Source organism: Argiope bruennichi, chromosome 2 (assembly GCF_947563725.1).
Source record: "Argiope bruennichi chromosome 2, qqArgBrue1.1, whole genome shotgun sequence".
Lineage (NCBI taxonomy): Eukaryota > Metazoa > Arthropoda > Arachnida > Araneae > Araneidae > Argiope > Argiope bruennichi.
This window is the reverse complement of record NC_079152.1, coordinates 51,541,010-51,559,484: the sequence shown is the minus strand read 5'-3', so window position 1 is coordinate 51,559,484 and position 18,475 is coordinate 51,541,010. Positions and strand designations below refer to the sequence as shown.

Below are 18,475 nucleotides of genomic sequence, written 5' to 3'. Positions count from 1 at the left end.
AAATATATAATCAGAATTAAGATACATGTCTCAAATAAATCTTTTAAGTGACATTAAATCAGAAATTAATTCTTCACTATTGCTAAACATTTTGATTAATTCAATCCTTCAACAAATTGCCTCTTTGAATTTTTTGAATATTTTTGCTAATGAATGCTTTTAATTCGCTTAACGAACTAAATTTTTAATGCTTCTCTTCATACTATCTCAGTAAAGTGCCTGAGCACTCACCATCAGCAAAATATCATAGATTAGTAAATTTATGAAAGAATCTATATTTATGATGAATCGGCCAATATTTATCCAGTATTAAACGAAGCCGTTTTTAACATTTTTTTTTTCCCTCAACACTTTCTGCTCAAAACAGCTTCATTGATGTTTTGTTTTCTTTCAGGCTCTTCGATTGTGACAGATCCATACTGCGTTTGCGGGGCTTCAGGGTGACAATTTACGTCGATTACCAAACACCGCTTTCTGGAACAAGACATTTTATTGCACGGTAAGCAGCATTGTTTTTCGAAATCGATTCTTTAAGTTGATTCGTTCTATGTATCGATTCTGTATGTTTTTTTGTACGACGGCTGGTGTTGCGCTTTTAGAATAATGTCATCTGGGAAAGTAGCAACTCTCACCTTACCCCTTCCAGTGGAAGGAACAGAGAAAAAGTTTTTTTTTTAAAGTGTGAAAATGTAAAAGGTTTTGCATCTATTTAAATACAGTATTAATAAAGAAATTTCACCTTGAAATGAAGTCTCAATTTCCATATTAAAATTTAAAAAAACTATTGCAAGGTGTCAATTAAACATGAAAATAAATAAATGAGTTCCAAATTTCGATTTTTATCGAAATAATTCTCGCAGAAGCGGAAGAAGAGAAGAAAACTTTCAGTTAACCACAGAGTTTTTTAATAAATATATATATACACTGGTGTGCAAAACTTAAGCAAGAGGTTTTTTTTTTTTTTTTTTTTTTTTTTTTTTTTTGCCATAACTCCAAGAGAAATCATCTCAGAGACATGAAATTCAGAAATGAGAGACAGCATTTTGTACTTAAACGATGACGAGAACGTAGTTGTACAAAAATGAATACACTGCATATAGTATGGAATAAAAAAAAAAAGTATTTATTGACCTCATAGTAATGTCGGTCCATGAGCAAGAACAACAAGCAGATGTTCGTTAGTATAGGATATGCTCTCCCATTACTGCAATGGTTGCTTAGCGCCTTCTCTGCATACTCAGCACCAGTTTGTCCAACAGTTCTTGAGATAATAGTGCCCATTCCTCAATCAGCATTTGTTTCAGTTGTTGGGTGTTTCCTGGAGGATGGAATCGTGTCGCAAGGCATCTTCCCAAAGCATCACACACATGTTCTGTGGGATTTAAATCAGGAGGGAATGCTGGCCAATCCATTCGAATGATATCTTCACTTGCTGTTGAACATCAGTTGCTGTTGAACATCAGCAGTCCGGTATGCTCCCTCCCCACGAGCATTGTCATCCATAAAAACGAAGTCTGGTGCTATAGCACCTCGGAACAGACGCACATGGGGGAGGATCACCTCCTTACAATAGTGATCTCCGGTTATAGAACCTTTGTCGAAATTGTGAAGCTCAGCCCGCCCGTTCAGCGTAGTACCTCCCGTACGACAACTTCAGGACCACCGTAGCGGTTTCTTTTCGTAATGTTACTAGGATGAAAACGTGACCCGACCTCTTTCTAAATCAACTGTCGTTGAGAATCGCTTGTAGCACTGAAGAGACCTGCATCTGTAAAGAGGACACGACTCCATTGATGAGCTATCCAGTTTCTGTGCTCCTTACACCACTCTAAACGGTGCCACCGAAGGCCAACTTTCGTAGGGATGCCATGGTCAGGACGGTGGGCGAATAGGTCACCTTTGTGAAAGTATCTGACCAAAGTCACTTGTCGCCCCCTTGTACACAGTTGCTGAGCAGTGGCGCTTGCTGACTGGTATCGGACTCTTTTCGCCTGTAGGATGATATATCGATCATCACTGCAGTTCTTTTCCTAGGTCGGCCACCGCCAATCTTTCTAACAACTGTACCTATGGTTTAGAAGGCCTTCCAAGCGGCGAAGCGACACTTTTGTTAATTCCGAACTCTTCAGTACATTCGTCGAACTACGCTCCTCCTCCAGCTTTCCGATCATTCTTCCACGTATGAAGTCACCCAGGTGATTTCTTCTTGCCATATTTCACGAAAGAACTCAATTGCACTTGCAGCGAATGCCTTTAATTGCGCCTCCGTTATTCCTTTCCTCATTGTCTTGAGCTGCGCGCGCCGACTACGTGTTTTGTGTCCACTCTCGTCGACTATGTTTAGTTCCTGACATTTGCATACATATCGCCTTTCTACTGAATTGCGTGTTCATTGTACTGATCGCAATAATCCCTTTTCTACAATTTCATGGCTACCTGCTTAAAATTTACATTGTTGTTTAAGTTTTGCTCACCAGTGTATGTATGTTATATATAATATAAAGGCATGAGAATTATATTTTTAACAAGATTTATTTTGTGCATAATAGAGAAGCTTATTCATAGAAATTTTTGTATCTTAAAACTATTTTATTTAAATTATAAATTTATACCTGTAAATGTATAATTTTTGTGATATTGCTGGTTACGTGGATGGTAGTAATGAGTATTTTTATTACAATTTTCTTTAGGGGGGAGATCGGCAAATTTGGCTAAAAGCTAATAATTTTTTCATTTTTTTTTTTTTTTTTTCTATTTTCGAATTAGTTCAGGATTAAAATAAGTATTCTGGCATAGGACCTACTTATTATAGATATCTATCCTTACATTTCATATAGACGAATGCTAATCTTATGCTACATAGTTATATGTATGAAGTTGCGAAGGAAAATCATGTTAGAGAATAATACAAAAGTAAATCTGACTTTTTGAGTTGAATCTATATTTATTAGTTTTATTGGTTTTTCTGCTAACATAATCTCCTCAATTTTAATATTTTTGTACCCAAATTTGAACAAAAATTTGAAAAATTCGAGTTTTGAAGCATTATTTTAATAATGATTAATTAGTACCATATTGTCTCCTCTTTCATCTGTTTAGTGCCTTAACAATGTGTCCACTAGGTTAATTGTACAACTCTGCCCATTATTAATTAAGAGGAAAAAGATATTATCGTAAAGGTTGACATTGTTTTCCTGATTATTGGTGCAAACAAATAAAGGATTCATTATAAACGTTAATGATGCTGTTTATGTCTTTAGGGTTGAAACCGATTAACTTTAATGGAATCGACGTATATGCTTATATATCTATTTAGTCATAATCACTTCGAGCTTGGTTATTCAGAACGTCAAGCAATTCTAACACACCATGAAGTAGGTATTATTATTAATCGTATAATCTGAGGATGTCTTCTCAGTAAGTAGGCTTCGATGATTCTCTTAGCATATCAGCTTTTCCGTGTGACGAAAGCGAAGCCTTCAATAATAATCCATGTTCGCTATTATAAGGCGATTAACTCTTCTGACTGAACCATCCTCGCTTTCTCCTGTTAATCGATGATTTATTGCATTTTATATTATTATAGGAATATTTGGTGTCTTTCTCATTTTTAATGACTATTTTAGAACGCCAAGTAATCATATCTTTGGAATGGGTTTTTAAATGGACTAGTCTGCCAAAATACTTCTGGTGTGCTACTGCTAATAATGTTGCTCTGAATGTTGATATTATTGGAAATTCAAACTTACGAGGATTTGAGGTCTTAAGGATTTATGTTTCCTATTTAAGGGGCTTATTATAATTAACAGGAATGTTATTCCAGATCAGTTTTGCTTGAAACAGGGTTTGGATACCCAGTGTTAGTTCTGTTCTGATATAATTCGTAAAATAATAGAATTTCTTACTGCAATCTCTTATCCATATGAATAATATTAATAACTGTTTTCAATAATATAGTTTTTTTAAAAACTTGTTTCCGTTGTATTCAGAAAAATGCATAATCATTCACACGTATATTCGCATGTTGAAGGGATATGACTTCTGTTTGTATCTCGATATTTGTATCTTAAAGTTATACTATTACTCACTCGTTCTTACTTTATATTGCTATAAATTGCGAAAATTGTTATAAATGGAGTAATAATGTGCAAGTTTGTTCGTAAATTGATATGCACGATTTTGTATTCATCTTATCTCTTGTTAGTTGATAAGTGGGCATCTGTTGGAGATTTGTTGAGAAAGAGTATTTGACATGTTAACTTATGAACGAAAGGAATTAGCTTTTTCTTGGGAATTTTTCTAGAATCTTCGAATATAAATACTCCTCCAGATTTGAAATTTCATTTCTTTGCTTCCCCCCCCTTCTTCTTCTTCTTTTTGGCTATCGCGGCGTATACTAAACTATTGCATATTAGTGTTGCATAGAATGTACTCTTCTGTATGTGTTTTCTGAATTTTAATTGCATTTCTATTTGGAATTTTAACTCATTTCTGATTTATTATTTTCTTTCCAAAAAGAAAAAGTTTGTCCTTTATGATCCCTAGACAATTACCCTTTTCAACCATAGATGTAAAAGTAATATAAGAATTAGAGTTAGGAATTCAATGTATTTTTCGTCATCTGATTAGCAATAGTTCATGTGATTTGTAGGCTTTATTTATTAACTTTCATTTTTTTTTACAAAATATTTAACCTAACTGGTTTAATTTTTATTGTCCTATAGATATATTTGGTCTGTGCGTTTTGCAACTAATAACAGATGTTTTTTGGATGCCATACTATGTTGTTAAGCTGTTGATGCATATTTCTGTCTATAATTTTCAATGAAGATAAAGGAAAATTGAATCCAATACGCTACCTTGAGGAAATCCTGTGCATTGTCGGTATATTGAACATATACAGACTGTCTGTATGTTGAACATATACATCATTTTGATTCTGAATGACTGTAAATAATTTGAAACAAAGCTAAATCCTTGTTATCATTGAAACTTACTAATTTTTGTATTAGACAGTCATATTTGCTATCGACAACTTTCGCCACATCTAGCATCAGAAAGTGGGTCGATCTTTACGTAGGTATTGTTTTATCTATTTCCAGATAATCAGTAAGATGCCGGAGAAGTCCCCCAGATGGCGATACCTTCCCGCCAGAGAAACAGCCGTTTCGTATCGATTTCGGACTCTTCGGATCGTGTTGCATTGACGAATCCATCCGGTCTCCTTCCAATAACCGTCATCTTGTCATAGAATGTCTCCTAGTTACGAATTTTCTTGTTATCGTCTGAATCAGTGGCGCGGATTCTTAGTTCTAAGTTAAAAATTCTTCTTTTGCAGAAAGACTGAGCCGTTTTAATAAATTTGAACACCATGGACTGAAATAATTTAGCGTCTCATCAGAAATGTAATTAGAAATTTGAGCACCCATGGTTTAATAAAAAAAAATTTCTATATAAAAATATTTAACATGCAAGCTAAAAAAGTATACTTGTTGTTTGATTAACGCTTTATAATTTTAGGAATTGGTTTTCCAAAATAGGATTTTCAAGGTAATTTCGTCTCCCCCCTTCGATCATCATATCCCTGAAAACGAAAAACACATTTTTGTCGTTATGTCTGTGTGTGAAGACGATAACTCAGAAACACTTTGAGCTGGATGGCTGAAATTTGGTTTATGAAATTAGGACCAAATTTGTAGACCTCTGTCAAATTTTGAACGAATGCCTTCCATAAAATCTGCCATCCTGGCTGTTTGAGTACAGATGAACTAGATAGCTTCAATAAACAAAGAGCTACGTAGATAAAATTTAATACATATGTTTAGCATTTAAAATATAGATACTTATCGAATTTTGAATCAAATTATCTAAAGGTTGACTGTCTGTCCGTTCTTTATTTGGACGTCGGTTTCTCGCAATGACTTAAATAATCGGTTTTCTGTCAAATTTTGGGGACAGTCGGTAGGTAAAAAGGGCAAAAACGCATATTCGCATGCGAATATATTCGTATTCCTAAACGCATATTCGCATGATAAATGCTGTAACAATGCTGGATAATATTTCGTAATTATCGTTTACCAATGTTGTGCAGAGTATTCGCTATCTTATCCAAGACCTCCAATTTTATGCGGAGGAATGTATGGGGGAGAGTAGTCTTTTAAAAAGCGCGAAAGGAAGTTTAATATCACCCAACAGAAAAGCTTCTTACTATAGATTTAATATAAATGTTTGAAAAAAAAAACCCGTCTCATTTTATTTTTGAATTGTAGATAAGCAGTGATAAAGGCTGATCATTTTTATACAACATGCGAAGCATTCCGCTCGCATGTTTACAGAATTGTGTATTCTTCAGAAAGCAGGGGGATTAAAAAAAAAACAAAAAACAATTTACCATTAATTTTTTTTTAAAAGAAAAATGCAGGTTTGAAGAGTTAAATACAGTTTAAAGGGGTTCGATACAAAGTCGTTCAGGGTGAAAATCGAATTGTAGAGATTTATATAGCTAATGGTGGCAAGAATAAGCTCAGCCATTTATGGAAATTACACAAAAATATATCAGAAGTGCTTTTTATTATGACGATTTAATCTTACGCCCCCCCCCCCTTTCCGTTGATGAAATTAAGTGTCACAATTCCAAATTTTGATGGGCCGCGGTGGCTTGGTGGTAAGGTCTCGGCTTCGGAATCGGAGGGTTTCAGGTTCGTGACCCTATTCCACCGAAGAACCGTCGTGTAAGGGAGTCTGTTGCACGTTAAATCCGTCTTGACCAAACGTCCTTCCGCTGGTGTGGTGTGGTGTGGAGAGGGGGGTGCCAGCTCTGGTGTCGTCCTCGTCATCTGACCGCGGTTCAGAATTACGAGGGCCGTCCCAAAATAGCCCTAGTGTTGCTTCAAACGGGACGTTAATATAACCAAACCAATCCAAATTTTGATTTGAGGTTTCAGACGCGCAATAATGGATCTTCCCTTATGAGGTATTCTCTGTATGAATACCTCATTTTCAACTTGATAGGGTATTATAGTAGAATAAACTTCGACACACGTCAGTATACTGACTGCACATACTCCACGGCAAACGATTCCATACAGACTTAAATAGAACCCAACTTTGCCATAAACAACGTGATAGATTGTTCTTAATCGATTTGCGGAACTGACGGGACCACATCGTTCCTGATTCTTGATTTATACTACGTTATCTTTCGCGTGCTGATCGTTAATCTTTTAGTAGAATTTGGCGACATGCTTGAACCGTCGTCGTGCTTTATACCGATCCAGCCATTCATATTCATTTCACCATGTTAGAGCTCTGTCATGTATTTATGTGGAAAATAGCTGATTGCCACTTCTAAGATTCCTTTAACACTTTGTGGGCAAGAGAAAACAGATTATCCTACGTTATTTCTTCTTACTGCTCCTGATGGTTGCCTTATTTATCCATCAATAGCACGAATAGAAGTGATTTTATTATGATCATATTTGTCCCACATTACTACGGTATTTGTAACTCTATGCATATATGAGAAAGCACTCAAAATAATAAAATCGTTAATGCAAATACTGTGTAGTGAGTTTGAACTATCGATGACTAGTAACTATTAAGTGAACCTTTGTTTTTCATCCCATGTCGGTTTTTAATCTTGATTTCGCACAGTAAGCAGACCACAACATTTTCTGCAATCTTCATGAAAAATCGGAAATTTCGTTTCGGTTCGTAGAAGCAATGTACATGAAGTTTTGTTTTGTCGTTGTGGGCGTCTGCTAAGCTACCAAAACAAGATAGCCTTAAATTCTATGGTAAATTTTGATCAGTTTATAGCTTGTTGTCTTTTGTTGGTTGTCTTTTGCTCTACCATGTGCAGAAGAGAATTGAAGAAACTAAATCTACATTAAATAAGTTATTAAATATTAATTAAAACAAATAAAAGGAAGGAAAGAAAAATATTTATTTTCAATCATTTATAAAATTCCGGGGGGAAAATTATGGTTCATTTTTTCAGCTTTAATCTAACAACTATTTTTGAAAAAAAAAAAAAAATATTTAGCATGCGAAAGCAACAAATAAACAAGATATTTTTAACATTAGTTACATGTCAGAAATTTACGAAAATCGGATGGAAATTTATCTTAATGTAATAGCGCAACTTATTATGATGGACATAGTGTTTAAGTTCTGTTTGTGTCTATAGTTTTGAAAACTAGATCCGATTGTACTGTTTCTCAAGAAGATCAAATTTTTTTTTCTATTGTGTTTAAATTCATTTAGACATTTCACATATACAGGGTGATTGGTAAATTCTTTTTAAGCTTATTAAATTCAAAACAATAAAGGAAATAACCTACAGTAAAGTTACTATGCTAAATGGATTGAGACCAAATTACGAGTTATTGAGTTAGTTACAACGTCCCTAGCGGAGAAAGAGAGAAGTTATTATAAATGACTGAAAAATTAAAGGAGACCGGTAGAAAAATTCTCTTAGAAAAATATATGCCGTACCACAATAAAAACACAGAAAAAAGTCTCATGGAGTTTTAATTGGCGGAAATATATTGTGATTAAAATCATGAATTCTCCATGATTTGAAAAAGAGTTCATCTAAAGTTGAAAAATGTATCGTCAGATCCCCAACCCCAAGTCCGTTTTTTTTTAAGATTTATTATTATTATTTTTGCTTATTTCTTTGTTGCTTAAATTTTACTTCGCCATTACTTAACTCGAAAAAACTGTTTGGCAATACCGAAGAATACATTTTTTCAATTAAGAACGAACCCTTTTTCATGTTATGGAAAGTTCATAATTTTAATCACAAATATCTCCTCTAGTTTTAAATATAACTCCACGAAAATGTTACACGTATTTTCATTATATTAAAGAGTACATTTTCCTAACTAAACTTTATAAACTTAAACTATTTATTTATTTATTATTATTTTTTAAACTTATTTTTAACTTCCTTATTTCGACGCTTGGGGTTGTTGTAATGTGTTACAATACGTTCATTATAATTACTTTACTATGGTGACGTTATTTCTCTGACCATATGAGAAACTGTTTTGAATTTAAAGGGCTTAAAAGGACCCAACGATCATCGTGTGTGTGTGCGTGCGTGCATGTCGAAGAATAATGGATAATTATTAATTGCATTAAAAAAGGACGAATTACGAGAAGAGTGTTTCATGGCTTCCTTGCCGATATCAAATGGTAAGATTTTTTGTTTTTTAATGCTAATTAGTGCATCTTTTCTCGTCTCTCTTTTTCTGTCTTCTTTCAATCTTCATGCTTCTAAATAATGGTATCGTTTCCGTCGTAGGCTAATCGGTTTTTCCCCTCCACTTCCTTTTTACCGTTTTCTTCCTTCTATTATATTGTTTTTGAAATGAAATAATGTCCAGAATTGAAGAGATTTTTTTTTTTTTTTTTGTCAACCGCGATTGAAAGGTATCTTCTTTCTTTTTTATTCAATCGTCTTTTATATATATATGTAATGGAAATGGTTTAAATAACGGAAATGGGAATCTACCCTATGTGATATTTCCACCATTCAGACTAAAAGGGGGGTTTTGGATTTCAGGATAAAAACGTTGAGATCAGAGAAGAAAACGAAATTGCTCTCACATTTCTCTGATCCAAGAAATACGAAGCTTTTGAAGACATTGTATGGATTAATCAAGGATTTTTTTTTTTTTTTTTTTTTAAAGAAATCAGATCTCTATAGGAATTGAATCAAATGATTGCCAATAGTTTCTATGAAATCTGCTCCAACTTTTCTATATTTTTTCACATTATTATATGATGATCATGCTACGAAACTTTTGTGCCTGCACAAATGAATAGCATTATTTGCTTCATAAAGCCAAGGATTGCCATGGTTTGAGTTATTAACACATTTTTCCTTCTGTATCCTTTTAAAATTTTACTCTCCATTTTGATTTTTTTCAACACAAGATACATTAGAAATTTGTTTAAAAATATTTTTAAAACTCGTATTAAAATGTGTGAACAGTGAACATTTACGAAACTTTCACGCATTCAGCTTTCTTTTCCTCTATCTCTAAGAGTGGGTTTGCTGTTATCTGGGAATATTGTTACGGTAATTATTCCCCTAAAACTCGACGACGGGTTCGCTTGTAGTGGGTGTATACTGTCAAACAGTAAACAGGAATCAATAATAAATGACGATGCTTATTTATACAAAGGCAGATGACAAGATATTTTATACAATACACAGATTTATTATACAATATATTATTATTATTAACAATACACAGATGACAAAACAAAGCCCAGTTGTACACAAGCAACATACAGCAGCATAGAACAAATAGCAGCCCACAATTAGTAATCAGTAGTAAACAACAACCACAGCATACAAAGCGGGCAGACAGAATTCAGCAGGAGGAGGGAATCTATGTAACTATTCTGGTGTCTCCTCCAAGCGCCTGCTATTCTCTCTTGTCTCCTCTCTTTAGCTGTATCAAACTGCCGACTCACTACTACACGACTGACTACTCCACACACGACTGGATACTGCTTTTAAAATAAACTCCAAGATACGGCACAAAGCTCAATTCATCAATCGCTTGAGCTCCACTCAACGCTTACGCTTCGCAAATACACAACTGTCTTCGGCCTTAACTCTTATTGGTTCTATCGCCAAAATTCTTGAAGATTCTTGTATCATTCATTTTGTCGCGAGGTTTGCCGTTAAGCCCGGGGATCATTGATCCGGCATCCGATCAGCATCCAATAGAGCTGATCCGGTCTTCCCTACGATGGACTAATGGTGCGGAGAAGCAACATTGCGGATTTGTGACAATATAAAATAATGTTTTATATGGACTTCATATTTCCAACATCGCTAATGGTGTTATAATGGCCGGTGCATTTATATGATGTCAAAGTTCCAAGGCCCTATTGTTCTAAAAATATAATTTGTACACTCATAATTAGGTGGAAAACTCGAATGTTATGCTGGATTAACATGAGTGTAACTATAATGTTGGCTGCGATGCCATCCTTGTAAACCTTTCAGAAACTATACCCTCTTATATCTCTTAGAAACTTAAGTCTGCGGTTTAATCTACCAAATTAAAGTAAAATTTTATCGAGGGGGGAAAAACGGTTATTGCCATAAAAACCACGGTATCTTGAACCTGATAACAGACTCGGCAGTAACTGTACGAATTGTACTTTTTCTTAACACAACTTAAAGATCTGCTGAAAGTATCGTCTTATTGGACATGTCTCGTTTCTTTTAGTCTCTATTCTTTTTTATTAGTTTCTTTACACTTTATTCTATTTTATGAAATTTGTTCGCATCCTACCATTTTAATTTAACTAATATGTCCTTCTTTGGCAGTGGTAAAAATGACTCATCCGAAGAGGCAGTACTCAGTCTTACTATGAGTTTCCTGCTTGTGCTTTTCACTTCAAAACCAAATTAAGTCTGATTAATAATTTTCGTTTAAAACATATTCAATATTTTACAAATATGCTAGAACCTGATACCTTTGTCAGAAAACCTTCTTTAAACGATTCTTGTAAATTATTGGATCAAACTTTCCAATCCATTGCGAATGTATCTAAAAATAGTTCTCATCGTTTTCAAAGGGATATTTTTACATTTTTAACTCCTGCATTTCAGGGTTGTTCCATTAACATATTATTGATCCGAAATATCATATGCTATATTTGACCAATGTTATTGATCAAGAATGCTGTATGACGTTTGTGAAGAAGGATATTCATTATTAAGAAGTAATTGTTTGTCACTTCTTGTAAAAATTCAATGATGTGTTATATACTTAGTTTTTTCAAGTAATAGCACTCCCAATACTTAAAAGTGCCATTTAAGCACTAAAGTTTCGTCCATATAGCGTCGTTCTCTAAGGCACCCGAGGCATCTAAAGCTCCAGTTGCTACGCTACTCTGCGATGCATCTACCTCTAACTTTTAAATTCCAATGTTAGTTGTATATATACTTGATGTTAATTTAATTCATTTTCAAAATGCAGCAATAACAATTATTAGTTGTTGTCATGCAATTTCGTCCCATTCTTTCTATCATTATTTTTCGCCTAATATTGGCCATTAATTGGGAGCATTTCAATAGAAAATTACTGCTTATTTATCAGATAAAAAAAAAAAATGCAGCAAGTTTTTTGCATAGGAATAACAAATAAGTATCTACTTTATAATTTTGATAGCATTTAAAATCATATTGAAACATATTTTTTCGTGTTTAAATTGCCAGGAAGATTTTTACGCTTAATTTTCACTTATGGGCACTTTTTTACCCTTACTTTAAATAAAATGAGTTAGTGTCTTTATGCTTTTTACAAATATTCTTTTTGTTACTTTCACGCCTCTCTTCTATAAAATGCTATACTCTCAACTTACAGGGGAAAAAAATAATTTTTTTTCTCTCTCTCCTTTTAGTTGGGACTCAGTTCATTAAAACTTCATTTTCCACCAAGATACGCGAAACTAAGCTATATTTTTTTCCTCCCTTGCGCGAAGAAGCTTTCAAGGAAACAGAAAAAGAAGAAAAATGTGGAAGGGAGGGAAAAAAAGAGAGCGAAACAAAAAGGTGCAAATGAATGTGTTCCTCAAGTGGGTGTGCAAAGAGTTGGGGAGAGGGTGAAGGATTTTTTTTCCTTCCCAAACTCTTTAAAAAATCATAATCCAATCTCTTCTAAAACCTTGTTCAAAAAATAATAAGTCCAAAAAAATGTAATCAAGAGCTAGACGACTCTAGGTTCTTAACATTTTTCCGGTTTAATTAATAAAATTAAGATAAGGAATTTTTATTGCTGAAATAAAAGCTTCTAAGTGCTCGTCGGAGCAGTAAAGCGAGAATCCACCTTTAAGAAAAAGATGGGAGAGGGTGAGGAAGAAGAACATAAAAGTAAATAAAGCAAGAAAACATTAACGAAGCGGGCGATAACAAACAGCCCCGGCATGCACAACAAAGGCGAATTTACTGCCGAACGCGTAACACCCAACGCGAAATTGAGCTGTCATTGCTGTACTCTAAACACGTTCCTTTGTTCTCTAGGTTTCCGACACCAAGACCCCATGCGAGCGCCTTGCTAGTGGAAGAAGCAGCAGCCGATAGCCCCGCCTATCCCTAGGGTACCTTTGCCCTGAGGTGGGGAGAAAGAAAAACCAAAAAAGAAAAGAAAGAAAAGAGGAAAGGGGAAAAAAAAGCCGAAAAACCAGCGGAACGGATCCGACCAGCAGTTCGCCTTGCTAGTCCGTTTGGTGTGTTGTCGGAGGCATGGCTTCCACCTTGACGGGCCCGTGGATTCTCTGGGCCCTTATCGTGCCATTGTGGGCTGCTACCAACCCGCACTATTTCGTATCGCATCCAGACCACAGAGTAGCTCCAGGTACGTGGTTTCCTTTTTATGATTTTTTTCACAAATTACCATAGTGGTTAACCACTAAAAAACAAATAACAGATGGAATGCATTTTTTACTGTGGTAGAACTCCTATTATTTGTATTAAACACGATCCGGATAGTCAAAGAGAGTTATTTCTTGTGGATGAAGACGAATAAAAATTTTTTATGACATATTAATTAGTACTGAAAAAATAATGCTATTCATACTCTGTATACTTCCATACAGTATTAAAATCTCGCTGCTTGAATATATCGATCATAGACCATTGTTTTACTGTCTTTTCTTGATTTTATTCCGAGGAATTCTGTTTGCTAACTCTTGCCTTTTTCTATAACTGTAACTTAATTTTGAACTTGAATCAAAGAAAAAAATATTACAATTGGGATAGCTGAAATTCTATTGTTCGCCTTTTGCATAATATGTAACTCAGTCCTTCTCATCCTTGTGTTATTAAAAACCCACTCAGAAATTTCATATTAGTTGCGCCCTCTTTTAGGAATTTCGAAATTTCCTATCGAAAAGTTTTCATTTAAAAAAATGTGCGCATTTGCTATTCTTGAAGTTACCGTTTTATTTTTGTATCAACCAAATGTATCATTTCTTACCTTTAGTTCCGATTGTTCCTGTTTCAAAAAATTTAAAAAAGTATTTTCTCTATATTTTTGGATCTGCCGGAGGGCATGTATCTCAGTACCAGACTTATTGATTTAGTTAGTATTTACAAGTAAACAAATAATACAGATCCATGTTTGTATAGTTTGTCTACTGTAGCAGTCAACAATGGTAAATGTGTATTTTTGAAGTTTTACAGAAATATCTTACGAAACTCAGAAAATACTTTTTATAATATTTTCTTTAAAAAAATGTTTCATTGCATTGTATTTATCGGAAATGGGAAAAATCATTTTAATGTCTTTCAAATGTAATTAAAAATATGTACTATTAATCATATAAAAATAAGTAAATGAATTAAATATTGAAGGCTTCGTCTAAATGGTTTACATGATAAGATATCCATTTTGAGTACAGATAATTTGTTTCAGAATTTATTTGCTATGTGTCGTTTAAAATGTAATGAAATGATTATTAATGGAGTCAGTAGTGTTTTTATAGGGCGAAATCAAAGAACGAAGCTAAATTTTATATGCCTACGTTGTTTTCAGTTATCTATTTATAATCTGCTAACTGCTTTAGTATGTATTTCATTGTCTTAGTAAAATGAATAGATACTGATTTTATATAAAAATTAATTCGAAATATAAACATGTGTATATACATGTGTGAACATTCCATTGTTCTAATTGATTGTTCTATATTAATTGACTTTTTTAAATTTAGAATTTTAAAATTTTGGCCGAAATTCTTTTATATCAATTACTAATTTTGTACGATCAAGGGGTGTGGGTGAGCTAATAACATTTAGCGTCCAGAATCAAAATAAATTATGTTTATTTTAATAATATGAATTTCATTAGATTTCATGTTTCTGTTTACAAGTGGGAAAAAACTCGTTATACAATTAAATACATCAAAATATAAAGAAATAATATAAATATGTATGAAGTCCTCAAATAAATAAAATTCTCTGATTGTCTGAACTTCACACAGTTCCACATCTCACCATTTTGTTCCATCGAACAAAATTGGAGCTCATCTATAACCTTTGGCACCTGAAAGAATTTGCTACCCTATTAAAAAATTGCAAAGCTTCTTCCTTCCCCCCCCCCCGAAGGTAAAGGAAATTAAGAATAATTTTCAGTCTTCTTCTATAACTTCGGAACATTATTATCGTACAAAAACTATTTTCACCAACAATTTCTTTTTCAAATTTCTCTAATTTTTATCAATTTTTGAAAATTAATTTATACTAAAATTATTTTATTATATTTCATTAATTTATAATTTAATTTTGTAACGACTCTTTTCTTTGATGAACTATTAAATATATTTTAATATTTAATCACAATTACCACTCACTCGCTGCCTTTCTTTGGAAATGTTTTCCCCTTGACTCTTTTCTTTAGTTATTTTCACTTTTGTTCTTATTGTGTCGTAATTTAAATATCTATTTATATGAATTTACTTTTTTAAAAAAATACTGCTTTTTACATTTTTTTTTTTATTGTTTTGCTTAGTTTTGTCTCATATTTTAATTAATTTAGCAGCTTTTAATTTTTATGCGCTCAGTTGTCATGTCATATGCCATTTTAATAATTGCTTCGCAGCTTGTGCCGATTGAATAAAAATTTCACTCCTTAAATTTTTCAGCTTTTATAGAATATTATATATTTAATTGAAAGTCATACTTTTTTAAAGTGTGCGCCAAAGGAGTTTTTTCTTCTAATTTTTACAAGCGACATATATTTGATTCTGTTTAACTTCGAATTATCTAGCACTCGGGATTGCCCTTACCTCTCCTTCTGTTAACTTTTACTGTCATATCATCAATCCAGCAATCCAAATTCCAGAACTGTTTATTATTATTGTTTGATTAAACAACAAAGAGAATATGAAATCACGACACCTAAAATAGTATGAATGCGAATGTTTTTGACAGTGTTGTTGCAAAAGGAAATCAAAAATATTTCCTTAAAAAATAAATGCAATCAAAAATATTTTCAAAATATATTGTTTACAGCAGTGTTGAATGGACGATGAATCTTGTTCTGTGAAAATTATTTATTTCAGCATTACCTGAATTTTATAATTATTGTAAGTATAGTTTTAGTAACCTTTAATAGTAAGACATCTACATGTATTCTTGCATAACAATTAAATCGAGAGCAATAAATATCTGTGACTAAAGAATCATTTAGGTGGTTTTCGCTTAAAATTGTTTAAGCTAAAATTTAAGTTTGCTAAAATCAAATCTTAAACACTTTTTACTTCTTCCGCGACAAAATATATGCGGCAAATGTATGCAATCTTCATTTATACGGTAAAACTAAGAAACTCTTATCTGAACGGTAAGATTAAAAATGTTGTTTATCCGAAAGTGTTATATTAATTATTAATTAGAATTGAAGGTCCTGATATCCATTAAGATTTGAATATAAAAATTCAAAAAATTATAATGCTTTGTCTTTCATACATGGAAATATATTTCTTGATATATATAAATATATCACGAAAATTTAATACATTTATATATTTCGTGGAATAATTCAATACCAGACGGAGCAGTGAATGTATTGTGGCTAGTAAAAAAAAAGAAAAAGATGAATATCTTGTCCGTATAATGTTTTTCTACTTATTTTCATCGGACTTGATTACATTCTGTGAATAACGACTTTTTAAACTGATTATTTATCGAAAGATTACTAAAAACATTCTAACGTTAAATATTCTTATGTTTTTAAATATGCTACATTTTTTTTTTGTTAATAATAATCAGAAAAATAATATTTGTTTTTACTTCTTCGCACGAGAACTATTGATTATTCATAGTATTGTTGTTTTGTTCGAATTGTATCGAAATGTTGTTGGTCGATTGGTTTAGCCTGTAGACTATTTTGAACAAATTATGCATCATTTGATTTGCAAGTTGTATCCAACCAATAAACGTTATTATACTAAAATATTATTGATTTTACTTTACACTCTTTATTCTTTTCCAAAAGAATCTAAAAATATGGAACAATTGTTTTAAATCGTGCATGTTCGTTAAATTGTTTTTGTTAATCCAAATTTTAGTTTTATGTTAAATTATACTTTTGAGACACATGGTTTTCTCTTCAAAATTTATCATTTATTCGGCTGCAAACGACGGATTTTTTAAAAAATATCTTTAAAAAAATTTTTTTCCCCCCAGTTTTACACCGCGGAAGAACTGATGTTTTAAGAGGTATTTTTTAATAGCTATATGTAAATTATTTTCTAAATTTATTTCTATTTTCAAAAATCATGAGCTGACTAGAAGTTGGACTATTTTTCCATTCCAATAAAACATAATTTTTTCTATATACAGCAAGGAAACGATTGAAGAAAACTTTTTGATTTATTACACAAACTAAAGTTTCTTAATTCGTGGGTCCAACTTCAAACAGGCCTCTTTTGATATTGTCAGCTCACACTTCTGTTAGATGACTTCAATATTTAAAAGTAAAAATTTATTCAGAAAGGGAGCTTCATTTCAATAATTTTATTAAATATCTTTAATGAAATGAAGTTACTCAGTGATAATAAATACAGTGGTTAGAATTGAAATATGCCTGAAAAGAACCTATCATCTGAAGAATTAATTTTAGAAAATATGAAGGAATGGGGTTTCATCCTTCAAAAAAATTCTCTTCTCAGTATTCTCTTTCTCTCTCTTTATCTATTGAACTTATTACCATATTGCTCTCCCAGATTATTGATTTTTTTTACGTTATTACTTAATATTTATTTAACGTTTAACTTAATTTTATTATGCGTTTTACTTAATTACTTATTTTTTCACTTAATGTAGAATGCATACTTTGAATTAAAAATTTTAACTTATTACTTGCGAAGACCGAAAGTCATGAATTTTGTTGAATAAATTAAATTATAACGCGCGTAAATTGAAATGTGTATATACTACGAAACATAAAGGAAGTGAAATTCTTACTTCGGAATTAATATAAAAAGAAAAGCAATTATATTATGTAATATAATATATATAATCTTAACATCGCAATCGTTCATCGCAAAAGTTCACAATTGAATATTTTTGTGAGTTTAAATTTCATAGTAATAGAAAAAAATGTAATGATTGTTTCAAATTATATATTACATTTAAAAAAAACATTATACAGTGATGAGATTGATATCATTAAACAGGTAATTTTTCAAATTTTTAGATTGTGCAAAAACCATTTTTAATTAGATAATGGCTTTGGAAGATATGATCATCAGTTTTCAGTTATGAAGCAGAATCATTGACAGACGATGTCATAGCAACTACCTTGCTGTCAATGGTTAAGCCTATTCTCACCCTCGATTAAACACATGACATCTATTTCTTAAATTTCTTTTCAATCTTCTTTCCTCTGAGTGAATAAAGTTTATAATATGGCCTATCCAAAACTTATATAATAATGTTTCG

At 32.4% G+C, this 18,475-nt stretch overlaps 1 protein-coding gene across 1 annotated transcript in view; it reads left to right on the top strand.

Moving 5' to 3' along the window:
• Nucleotides 1-18,475, top strand: part of LOC129958275 (semaphorin-2A-like) — a 403,314-nt gene that overhangs the window by 78,231 nt on the left and 306,608 nt on the right. The window contains exons 2-3 of the mRNA XM_056070613.1: nt 395-499; nt 13,058-13,391. Of these exons, the coding sequence (XP_055926588.1) occupies nt 13,280-13,391 (112 nt within the window). The 5' untranslated portion in view covers nt 395-499; nt 13,058-13,279. The remainder of the gene's footprint in view (nt 1-394; nt 500-13,057; nt 13,392-18,475) is intronic.